The sequence below is a fragment of the Mus pahari genome, chromosome 23, assembly GCF_900095145.1.
Source record: "Mus pahari chromosome 23, PAHARI_EIJ_v1.1, whole genome shotgun sequence".
NCBI classification, from domain to species: Eukaryota; Metazoa; Chordata; class Mammalia; order Rodentia; family Muridae; genus Mus; species Mus pahari.
This window is the reverse complement of record NC_034612.1, coordinates 26,183,464-26,195,322: the sequence shown is the minus strand read 5'-3', so window position 1 is coordinate 26,195,322 and position 11,859 is coordinate 26,183,464. Positions and strand designations below refer to the sequence as shown.

The following is an 11,859-nucleotide window of genomic DNA, read 5'->3' as shown; positions in this document are numbered from 1 at the left end:
AAAAAAGAAGAAGAAGAAGAAGAAGAAGAAGAAGAAGAAGAAGAAGAAGAAGAAGAAGAAGAAGAAGAAGAAGAAGAAGAAGAAGAAGAAGAAGAAGAGAAACAAACAAACAAACAAACAAACACCTCTGACTTGGGGGCTGGGGAGATGGCTCACAGTTAAAAGCACTGGCTGCTCTTCCAGAGGATTCAGGTTCAATTCCCAGGACCACACAGTGACTCACAGCTCCAGTTCTAGGGGATGTGACATCCTCTCCCGGCACCAGGCACACATGAGCACAGACACAGTACAGGCAAACCACCACACACACTTAAAAACAAAACAAAAACTCATCAAACCAAGCCACAACAGCAAAACTCCACCTGGCTTTGCAGGAGGACATAAGCTATAACCCCACCCCTGGAAGACTAAGACAGAAAGACCAAAGTCCAGGCCAGCCTCAGCTGCTCAGCAGGCAAAGCTGGGGCTCAGTGCAATGTAGACCCAGGGGGCAAGTGCAGAGCACAGACACTCAGAACTAAAAGCCTGGTTTGGATGGGCCTTGGGCATCATCACCTTTCTCGGCACTATATCCCATGCCCTCCGCCTTTCCCACTCACCCTGGGCTCCTCAGAACTAAACTGTGGGCTCAGGGTTAGAGTTGCTGTTTCCACCCACATATCTGCACTGCTGGGCACAAAGCAGAATATCCTCAGAGCGCAGAGCCCCTCAGGCAGTACGTAAGCCAAGGCAAAGGTCTGCCGCACCCTAGCACCCTGAGAAAGGACTGTGGAGTTGTGGTAATGGCCTCTAATCCCAACCCTGAGCCTGAGGCAGGAAGCCTGTGGAAGGTTCAAGGACAACATACTGAGTTCTGGGTCAGCCTGGGCTACAGAATGTGTATGTCTTAACACTAACAGCCGGATGGTGGTGGCACATACCTTTAATCCCAGCCCTTGGGAGGCAGAGGCAGGTGGATTTCTGAGTTTGAGGCCAGCCTGGTCTACAGAGTGAGTTCCAGGACAGCCAGGTATACACACAGAAACCCTGTCTCAAAAAAGCAAAACAAAACCAAAAACCAAAAACGGAGTTGAGGCTGTGCTTGCCTGGCATGCCCAAAACCCTGGGTCTGATCCTCTAGCACGTGAGAGGTAGAGACAAGAGGATCAGAGAAGTTCAAGATCGTCCTCAGCTATAAAGGGGACTTTGAGGCCACCCTGAGCTACATAAGACCATATCATCAGAAATATATACAAGTTAAAAAGGTGAAAAGACTGCTGGCAATCAAAGTGCCATGGCATGGTAGCTCCATGGGACGTCAAGGTGGGAAACCGAGGAGGCTCAGCATGCAAGTAGCACTTGCAAAAGACAACACACAGGGCAATCAGGCGTGGAGGTACAAGGGTGAGGGAGATTGCAAAAGACAACACACGGGCAAGCAGGCGTGGAGGTGCGAGGGTGAGAGAGGCTTTCCACACGGGTAGAAACAAAGTCCGCACTGGGAGGTACCTGGCTCCACTGGAGGTGGACGGTCCTGAGGGTAGGAGCTGCGGCCCCAGGTGGGAGAGGCTAGAGTGGAACAGGGACTGGTGGCCTGGAGCAGGAGGTGTTACACCCCAGGGATTGGTGGTGTTCAACCTTGGTGCAGATCTGGCCCCAGACAGTGAAGGTTTATTATATGGGGCAAAGGCCTGGTGGGCCCCAGAGACAGTGGTGGTCCGGTGGGGTGCTTGGGGGGCAGGATATGCAGGCAGGTTGGTCATGGAGTGGCGGTGGCGACCCGACACAGGGCCAGTTCCGCTACCATGGAGGCACTGTTGGCAAAAGCAGATGAGTCCCATTTGGCGTGGGACAGCGATATCTGAAGTCACTGGGTAAACTGGCCCCACTTGGCGTCGCACACTCCGGCAGAAGCTGGAAGTCTTGTTGGTCTGGGTTAGGGTGGCATAGTTGACAGTGTAGTTATACCCCAGTGGTGCCAAGTCCACAACCTGGATGCCCCGGGCCACTTGCTGTTCCAGATAGTCACAGATTCTAGCTTCATAGGCTACCCAGGATCCGTCATCGCCCAGCCACTCCCAGACGATGCCCTGGCCTGGGGCCGAATTCTGTGAGAACAGGTGTCTGCGCACAGACCTCATGGTGCCTGTAGGGAAGGAGCAGGACCCACAAATGAGAACCCTCCTGCTGCTCACTCCACAAACTAACACTGCAAGTGCACACGGCCACACCCATTTTCCATGGGTATGTGTGTGTGACCATGTGACACCAAAGCATGTCCATGGTGTCAACATATCTGTATGCTTCTGTGTTTTGTATGCATGACTGCATTTGTATGTGTGTTTGTCTGTACATGTTTAAGTATCTATGTCTGCACGTGTGTCTGCCCATGCCATGTCTGTGCACTTGTGTTTGTGTGTGTTTCTGTGTGAGTACATGTGTGTATCCATCTGTCATATGTGTTTGTCAGTGGTGTGTCCATGGTGTGTATATGTCATGTTTGAATACGTATATTTGTGTCTGTATATGTGTCTGTACATGCCTGTATATGTACCTACGTGTGTGCATGTGTCTGTGGTATACGTATGGCATGTCTGGTGTGTCTATGTGTGCATCTGTGTCTGTACATGTCTGTGTTGTTGACCATGGACCCCAGGGACCTCACATATTCTAGGTACGGGCTCTACCACTGAGCTAATCCCCAGCCTCAGTTCTTTCCCCCCAATAATTCAGCATCATCACTGTTGGTAGACAGTCAAATGGCTATTTGACTCAGGACTAGCAGATCCTATTTTCCCCAACTTTCACTGCAGGGTATAGAGGTTCACAAGGCAAAGGGCGTCAAAGGTCTAAGTCACAAAGCAAGGGCCCACCCTCTATAACAAGGTTAGCAGCTTTCTTGTCAAACATGGCTCACACTTGATAAGGCTTTCTTTTTCCCTGCCTTTGAGACAATTTAGACTCAAAGTTTTATAAATACTCCATCCTTGGCCTCCCAAGTACTGGAATTATAAGCAAGCAGAAGATTCTCAAAACTACCACGGCATACTAATGCATGCCAGCCAGTCTGCTGAAGATGACGGAGCCAAGAGAGCTTCCACACGTACTCCCAACACATCTGTTACTACTACACGGTCCATTCCTCCAGGTAATAGCTGGCTTCTTTTAAGACAAGATTTAATGCATCTCAGCCTTACCTAGAACTCACTATGCAATCGTCAAGGAAGAGTCAAGCCTTGAACTCCTGACCCTTCAGTTCCCATCTCCAGAATGCTACAATTACAGGTACATGCTCAAAGAAGGTTTTATGCAGTGCTGGGGCTAGTACCCAGAGCTTCCTGCCTGAGAGGTAAGCACTCTGCCAAATGAGCTATCTCCCCAGCCCTGGGTGCTGTTACTAATGAGAGCACGCTCCAATCAGATGTGTTCATGTAAGAGCAGTAATGGAGGGTGTGTCAGTCATAACCATAACCTAAAGCTCAGCTTGATACCCAGCCAAAGCCAGGCACTGTAGGGTACAGCAGCTCACAAGGCAAAGGGCATCGAAGGACCAAGTCACAAACCAAGGGCTCCCCCTCTGAGGCAGAAGGGTCTTACCAGTGTTCTGGCGGAACTGAGTCCAGCTGGGGAGGTCGATGATGTAAGGGGCCAGTGAGGGGTCAGCTTGGCCTAAGGGGATGCTGTGGGCCAGGCTTCCCAGTCCAAAATGCTGGCCCCTCTGCCGGACAAAATGCTGCTCAATGAAGGAGCAGACAGTGGCACTGTAGGGGTGCCAAATGCCAAGCCCATCCTGCCATTCCCACACAGCCACCACCACATGGCTAGGGTACACCTGCGGCAGAGACGAGCTTGGGGCCATGGCCATCTTCTGCTTTCTCTGAAGACTTCACACCACACTGGGTTGCAGGTTCAGGTTCATTGCCCAGCACCTCTGGGGGACCTAGAAAAGACAGAGCATTTACTCACACACATTGGGACCTTGTCAGGCAGCTAAAGAAAACCTTTTCTTCTGTCCTTTCCAGACAGGGTTTCTCTGTGTGTTTCTCTGTCCTGGAACTCACTCTGTAGACCAGGCTGGTTTCCAACTCAGAAATCTGCCTGCCTCTGCCTCCCAAGTGCTGGGATTAAAGGCGTGCGCCACCACTGCCTGGCTGCCTCAATACCAGCTTTTCTCTACCACCTTCAGGGTACCTTGGGTCAACTCTTCATCCCCATCTCTTGTTCTAGCAGACAGGATAATTAAGTCATTCTTGGAGAGGGTGAGCCAGCCCTGAGGCGTGATAGCTGACCCCGCCCCTCACCAGCTTCAGCATTTGGGAAAGCAGCCCCACACCTCACCGGAGCCCCAGGCAGCACAGTAGAGCTGGTCCTGGTGACATGGGTGAGGGAGAGCTGGCCCTGTCCCCATTGGATGATCTAGCCAGGGCAGTGCTGCAGAGTTCACCCTAATGGTATAGGTGTGGGAGAGCTGGCAGGCTGACCACCTCAGCTACCACCTAGGCCCAGACCCGGGACTTTGAGCTGGCCCAGCCTAACAACTACCTCATCTATGAACTGCTGAGCATGTGAAGGGGCAGGTCCTGCAGATCCAAGGCTGCAGGTTAGCTGTGAGGAGTCCCAGTGAAGAGCCATTATTGGTACTGTAGTAGAAGCCAGAAGACTTGAACCAAACCAAAGACTCAGCAATGAACTGAAGTAAAGATATGTAGACAAGAGGGATAGACTGTGGGACAGACACACTGTGACACACCACAGCTTCCACGATGAGATAATTTTTATTTGTTATTGTTTATATTAGTGGGGAGGTTGCAAGGGCAGACGGTTAGATAAAAAAGAACAGGGAGATGAGTGGGATTGGGGTGCATAATGTGAAATTTACAAAGAATAAATGAAAAAAATTTAAAAGCCATTCCTGTTCCTTACCTCCACTTCAGCAAACATCCCAGATGGGAGCACAGTGAAAGTGGGGTGCTGATCTGCCCAGCCACTTCCTTCTGATTCTACTACTTTCTGCCCAGTGTTTTCCATCCTTCCTTCCTCCGCATGTGGGGCTGCACGCACAGAAGACCTGCACATGCCACACACCCTAGTTCCTCTCTGCTGAGCCACGCCCCGGCACTCCGTGTATTTTTAAGTCATCCCAAATCTTTGTGGACAAGGCCACAATGACCCTGTACGTTTGTGTAAGAGCCCTACAGTTCCCAATTCAGGCCTTATTTGCCAGGGTAACCCCTCCTGCAGCATCCTCACAGGTGTTCTGTAGCCCGGAACAAGGGTTCCAGGACACTCGTGAGGCAGCTTAGGTAGGACATACACACAGGTTCCCAGGCTGGGGCGATGGACAGTTTGCTCTAGGAACTAAGAATCCAAGTTTAGACCTACAGAACCCACAGAAAAGCCGGGCATGCATGCTATCTGTAACCCCTGTGCTATAAGACAAATAGGTGAATCTCAAAAGCTTGCTGGCCACCCAGCCTAGCCAAAATGGCAAGCTTCAGGTTCAGTACGAGTCCCTGTCTCACAGCAGTGAGACAGAAAGTGATAAGAGCCCTCCTCTGACCTCTGACCTCTGCACGCACAAACAGGCACGCCCTCACATATATACCACACGAAAACAAGGCCAGCTAAGGGACTATCACTGACCACAAGAGATCCTAGGTAAAAAACCAAAGCGCTGCTAGGTGGTGGTAGTGCATGCCTTTAATCAAGCACCCGAAAGCAGATCTCTGTGAGTTCAAGGCCAGCCTGGTCTCTATCACAGCCAAGACAAAAAACAACAAACAAAAAACCCCTAAAGTGTCCCTCGACTGTCTCCACAGCCCTGAGTCTTGCTCAGCAGCTATTTCCCTTTCCACTCCATCTTCTGAGAACTTAACATCCTTCCTGCACAACTTGTGTGACTCAGGGGGTGTGGCTGGGTGGCACACCGCCTGCCTAGAATCCCTCCAGTATCACATGAGCTCCTGACCCTGCACAGCCTCCCTATGCCAAGCAGAACTCTACAGAGCAGGAACCCACACAGACACAATACTGCCCCAAGTCTTCCTACCTCACCATGTGACAGCAGCCCAATGCCCTATTCACAGTTGTAGGCCAAGCAGCCAGTGGGCATTCCATACATGCTAGCCTACAACACAGCTGGAGACACTGCCATCACTGCCTACAACTGTCCCACAAGAGATCTGCCAGGGCACAGTCCTGTACCAGTTCTTGCCCACTTCAGTCTCCTGATTCCTACAACCAGCTCGCAAAGCTCCCATCGAATGCCTTCTCTGCTTCCCGGTGCTCAGTCATACGGCAGCATACTCTGGAGTGTCAGAGACTCTGCTATCCTTCAAAGCTGAGTGAGAGAGGGCCAAGGCCATGGTCCTAGAAGAGAACCAAGAAGCACAGGCTCCAACGTCTCTAGAAGTCCTTGCTCTCTCAGCTGGCCTGGCTTCATCGAAAAGAGAGATGCTGACAGTTATGTGAAGTTATCTTCATAAGAACTAAGCCAAGGATAGAGAGCACCCACCCAGCTGGGTGTGGCAACACAGCCTATAAATGCCAGCACTACAGAAATAGGGGCACAAAGGGTTTGAGTTGGAGGCTGGTCTGGACCACATAGGGACTGTCTCAGAGAAACAAACTAACTAAACTGTTAAGGGCTGTTGAAATAGCTCAGTGGGAGAAGTGTTTGCAAAGCAAGCAGGAGGACCTGAGTTCAGACCTCCAGAGCCTGTGAAAAAAAGTAGTGTGTTTATAACCCCAGACCTGGAGGGTGCACACAGGCAGACTCAGCTCTGCTAGCCAACTAGCTTAGCTGAAATGAAACGGAAGTGAGTTCCATGGTCAGCAAGAGACACTGTCTCAAAAAATAAGCTGGGGAAAAGGACTGAGGAAGACATATTGACATCGAGTTCTGGTCTTCATATGCACCGTCCCAGGAGAGTAATCCCCCCCCCACACACACACACACCTTAAAGTTGTGTGTAGTAGAACACACCCAGGACCTGAAAAGTTGAGACAGAAGGATCAGAAGGTCAAAGCCAGCCTGAGTTACATGAGAGGATTCCTCCAAAAACCAAACAAGAACCGGTTGGCCTACAGAGTATCAGGTCAGCACAGGCCGGAGGCAGATCTCAGCCACAGGCTCTGGCCATCCTCAGGCAGCAGAGGGAAGGGAGGCCACGGTATGCAAACACAGGTAGTAAACTTGGCCTGTGAGGACACTGAGCAACTCTGGGTGCCAAGCTGGCCACCAAGCCCTCAAGGCCTTTAATAAAGGCACAGACACTCCCTGAGGATGAGACCTGGGGTGCCCTGGGCAAAGCTGGTTCACCTCAGAATCTACAATTTAAAGTGTCTATAACGTAGGCAAAAACCAGAGGTTGACATCGGAGTCTATGACTCCCAAGATGTCACTCATGGCTTAGGCAGACAGGGCCTGCAGCTTATAGGTATGTTCCAACATGTCTGTCCATCCTCAGATAAACCAACTTCCAGAGCTCTGCTCAAGAGCCAGGGGTACAGTCCTGGGGAGATGCTGGTTCCAGCCTTCAGGGAAGGGGTGACCACAGAAGATCTGGGTCCATCATCACCACCTCCACAGTTGGCCAGTGCCCTCTCATAACAATCTCTCAATCTCTGGGACCTCATGCCCAGCCACAAGGATTCTAGCATGTTCCCGAACATTCCAAGTCTTTCCCAGCCATCAGCCATTGATTCTGTTGGTGCCTTGCTAGCATGCAGATCCCCCGAGAGGCCACTAAGTCTTCCTCCTGAGTCTCCTGGCCCACATCATCACAAGGGAGGTGACTCTACTCCCCTGTCCCCTTTAGCACGGAGGCCACAATCATCCCAGCAAGCCTGCATGTCCTCGACTCAGTCTCCTTGAGGGGACAGCTGCTACTGACTCCCATATGGAGCTACAGAACTTCAAACGTGCCTCAACACAGGGCATGAAACCCCAGGACAAATGAGGGGAGGCAGGGCTAGTGAGATGGCTGAACAGGAAGATACATGCCACTCAGCCTGGCTACTTGAGTTAGGTCCCCAGGACCCATACAACAGAAGACAACTGCAAGCTGTCCTCTGACCTCCACCCAAACGCACATACAAAGAATGTAATAAAAATAGGGGGGGGGGGCTGGGCTCTCTGAGTTGGTGCCTAAACTGGCCCACCAGCTTGTGGCTGGAACCCTACAGTCATGCATGGAAACCCCATGTCCATGCCCACTCTCTTACCACAGCCCCACTCAGCACCAAGCCACACTTCAAAAACCTAATTTGTTTCAGCACCTAATGGTGGGGCTATTTAGGGTATTCTTAATTATGGAAATTACACTAATTGGATGTGGGAAAAAGCCTCAATCTTGAGGCAATATAAACATACTATACAATATGGGAAGTTCTTTTAATACTGGGGATGGCACCCAAGACTGCCACTGAACTATATTCCACCAGCCCTAATAATGGAGTTTTAATGAGATGGGGTCTGGCTCCAAATTGACCTTGAAGTCCAGGCAATTCACTTGCTTCAGCCTCTAAGTGATCTGTTATGGGCATGAGCCACTATACCCAGCTCTTTTAAAATTTTTATTATTTATGCTTTTAATTATATGCATTGGTGAGTCCAGGTTCCTGCAGAGCCTTCAGATGCCCCTGGAGCTGGAATTACAGGCAACTGTGGGCTGGGCTAGGAACTGGATCCTCTGGAAAAGCAGCCGCAGCCCTGATTTTATAAGATGGACTCTCACTTACAGTCCAGGTTGGCCTGGAACTCGGAGGAAAAGCCCACAGAGCTGGGATTATAGGCCCGGGCTCCCATATGCAGCCAGCCCTAAAGGGTTTATTCTTTGAGCCGTTTTCTAAGTCACCTGAGGTAGGTGCCTTCCAAGGACCATGGATCTGAACCGCCACACCCAAGCAGCTGGCAGAGTTAAGGAGCAGTAAGCAGACTCGAAGGGACCGTCAGAGGCTGAGAAAGCCTCTCCAAAGACCAGAGCAGTTAGATCTCAAGTACAAATCTAACAAATTACCTAATTAGAAAATCCAATGTAAAACAAACAAAAAACGAGGGGCTGTTAGGTGATCTGACCTTGATCCCTGGGACCTGAATGGTGGAAAGAAAGAACAGACTGCTGCCAGTGTCCTCTGACCGCCACATCTGTGCACGTCACACCACGAGAACATGGACAGCATAATACAGTAAGTAAGAATGGAATTCTTTTTTAAGTTAGGGATGTGAGATTACAGTGGCACAGCACTGTCTCACAGGCACACCACCCCAGTGTTCAACCTCAGCATCAGACCAAACAAAACAAAGCCACAAAATTAAAAATTGGTGCGGAGGAGGCTGGAGAGAGGTTGAGAGCACTGGCTGCTATCTCAGAGGACCCAGATTCAACTCCTAGTACCCACATGGCTGCTCACAACATCTGTAACTGTAGTTCCAGGGCATCCCATGCCCTTTTCTGGCCTCCAAGGGCACTGGGCATACACACAGTGCACATACATGCACATAGGCAAAATACCCACAGACTAAACAATTGTTTTAAATTGCTTTTAAGGGTGGAACCCAGACACTCATGCTAAGCATCCATCTGCCGGGGACCACACCTAACCTCAGCTCCCAGTTTTTCACATTTCCCAAGTAAGGGAAGTATTAGTTTCTCCCTTTCAAATAACTCTAAGGGGCTAGAGAGATGGCTCAGTGGTTAAAAGCACTGCTGTTTTTCCTGAAGTCCAGGGTTCAATTTCCAGTATCTATATGGGCGTTCAACACTGCCTGAGCTCTAGTTAGAGTAGACTGACACCTTCACACAGACATACATGCAGGCAAAACACTAATGCACATACAAGTAAAATTATTTATAAAGTAAAATATAGCCAGGCGTGGTGGCCCACACCTTTAATCCCAGCTCTTGGGAGACAGAGGCAGGCAGATTTCTGAGTTCGAGGCTAGCCTGGTCTACAGAGTGAGTTCCAGGACAGCCAAGGCTACACAGAGAAACCCTGTCTTGAAAAAAAAAAAAAAAAGTAAGTAATAATAATCTGAGGCTGAAGAAATACCGAGCTGGGTGAGAGCATTTGCTCTGCAACCCTGAGGATCTGAGTTTGAATCCCGGCACCCACATGAACTAAGCAGCGCAGGGCTGTACACATCAGTAACCCCAGCACTGGGGCAGACGCAAGCAAAGGAGAGATCCTGGGCGGCAGCCAGCTGGCCAGCCTAGCGGAGAGGTGAGCTCCTGGCTGAGTCAATGACCCTGTCTCAGGGCAAGAAATAAGGCAGAGAGCAATAGAGGAAAAAGAACACTCGCTGTCCTGGTCTAGTCTCCCCATGCACACACACAAGCACATGTACCCTCAATCTCAATCAATCTCAACCTCTCTCTCTCTCTCTCTCTCTCTCTCTCTCTCTCTCTCTCTCTCTCTCTCTCTCCTCACACACACACACAGAGAATAAACATTTTTTAGCCAGACGCTGGTGGTGCACACCTTTAGTCCCAGGACTTGGGAGACGGGCAGGTGGATCTCTGAATTCGAGGCCATTCTGGTCTAGAAAGAGTTCCAGGACAGCTGGGTTACACAGAAAAACCCCCGTCTTAGAAAACAAAAACAAAAAAAACTTTTAAAATCTCTTTAACATGCAAAACCCTGCTGGAGGTACAGCTCAGTGACAGCGCTTACCTAAAATGTCAAACATGTTTAAAAGGTCAAACTCACCACCAAACCAAGCCAGTGCCACTGCTATAGCTCAAAAGCACTGCTGTGCACAGCTGCTCCTAACCCTGTGGGGTTTCACTAAAGGAGGGCGGGGGGGGGGGGGGGAGGGCTGATCAACTCATCAGAGCAACTCAATGTCAACACCGCCTTCCCGTCCCTGAACTCCAAGAAAACCAAACCACCCAGGTGCCGCTGGGGATTACAACAGTCCTGTGACTGCAGACGTGTAATCTTCCTTCTGTCTTAGGTTCGGCAGTGATGGGGGTCAGGCCTGGTGACCTGCCCTCTACAACTTACTGTGACTTTGAAGTCCTAATCTTCCTGCCTCTGCCCCAGGGGACTGGGATGCCAGGCATGCTCAAGAGCTGAAAGCTTACCTTAGTGGTAGAGCATTTGCCTACCGTATGTATACAAGACCCTGGGTTCTATAATTAGTACAGAACACAAGAGAGTGAAAAAAAAAAAAAAAAAAAACAACTAGCAGCAAACTGCTCAAAACCGCATGGGGCCCAACTAAGCAAGCAGGAGGCCAGCCTGAGAAACTAAGGCCCTGGAAGTGTCCTAAGGTACCAGGACTGCCCAGGACAAGAAGAAACATCAAACCTCCTGCCAACACCAGAAGCAAATATTTTAGAGTGTTCTAGTTACAAATCTGCTGCCCTGAGCAAAAACAGTATGTAAACTAGCAGGAGTGACTGCATTCCAGTCAGACCTGAGAACAGCTAAAGTGGCTCAGTGGTAGAGCCCCTGCCTGGAATCCCCCAGTGAGGGGCTGGGAGCTTAGCTCAGCTGTAAGCAACTGCCTAGAACTCCCTAGGTTCCCTAGGAATGTGATTCAGTGGTAGAGCATTTTATCTGCCTAGGATCATCCAATTAGAAGCTGAGGGTATGCCCCAATACTGCACTTGCCTAGAATCACCCTGCAAGGGGCTAGGGATATGGTAGAATGCTGACTTATAGTAAGAGGCTATGGGCCTGGCACAGTGGTAGAGGACTTGCCTAGCACATACAAGGTGCTAGCACAAACCCCAGTACCTATGAAAACAACAAACTGTTCTTTTTTTTTTTTTTTTTTTTTAATATTTATTTATTTATTATATGTAAGTATGCTGTAGCTGTCTTCAGACACTCCAGAAGAGGGAGTCAGATTTCGTTACGGATGGTTGTGAG

General features: G+C 50.0%; 1 protein-coding gene across 2 annotated transcripts in view; it reads right to left on the bottom strand.

The window, feature by feature from the left end:
• The window catches only part of Dtx2 (deltex E3 ubiquitin ligase 2), a 38,758-nt gene that overhangs the window by 19,523 nt on the left and 7,376 nt on the right, over positions 1–11,859 (bottom strand). For both annotated transcript variants that reach the window (XM_021186692.2, XM_021186695.2), the window contains exons 3-4: positions 3,577–3,919; positions 1,489–2,125 (exon numbers count right to left, since the gene is read on the bottom strand). In XM_021186692.2, coding sequence (XP_021042351.1) covers positions 1,489–2,125; positions 3,577–3,844 — 905 coding nt within the window. In that variant the 5' untranslated portion in view covers positions 3,845–3,919. The remainder of the gene's footprint in view (positions 1–1,488; positions 2,126–3,576; positions 3,920–11,859) is intronic.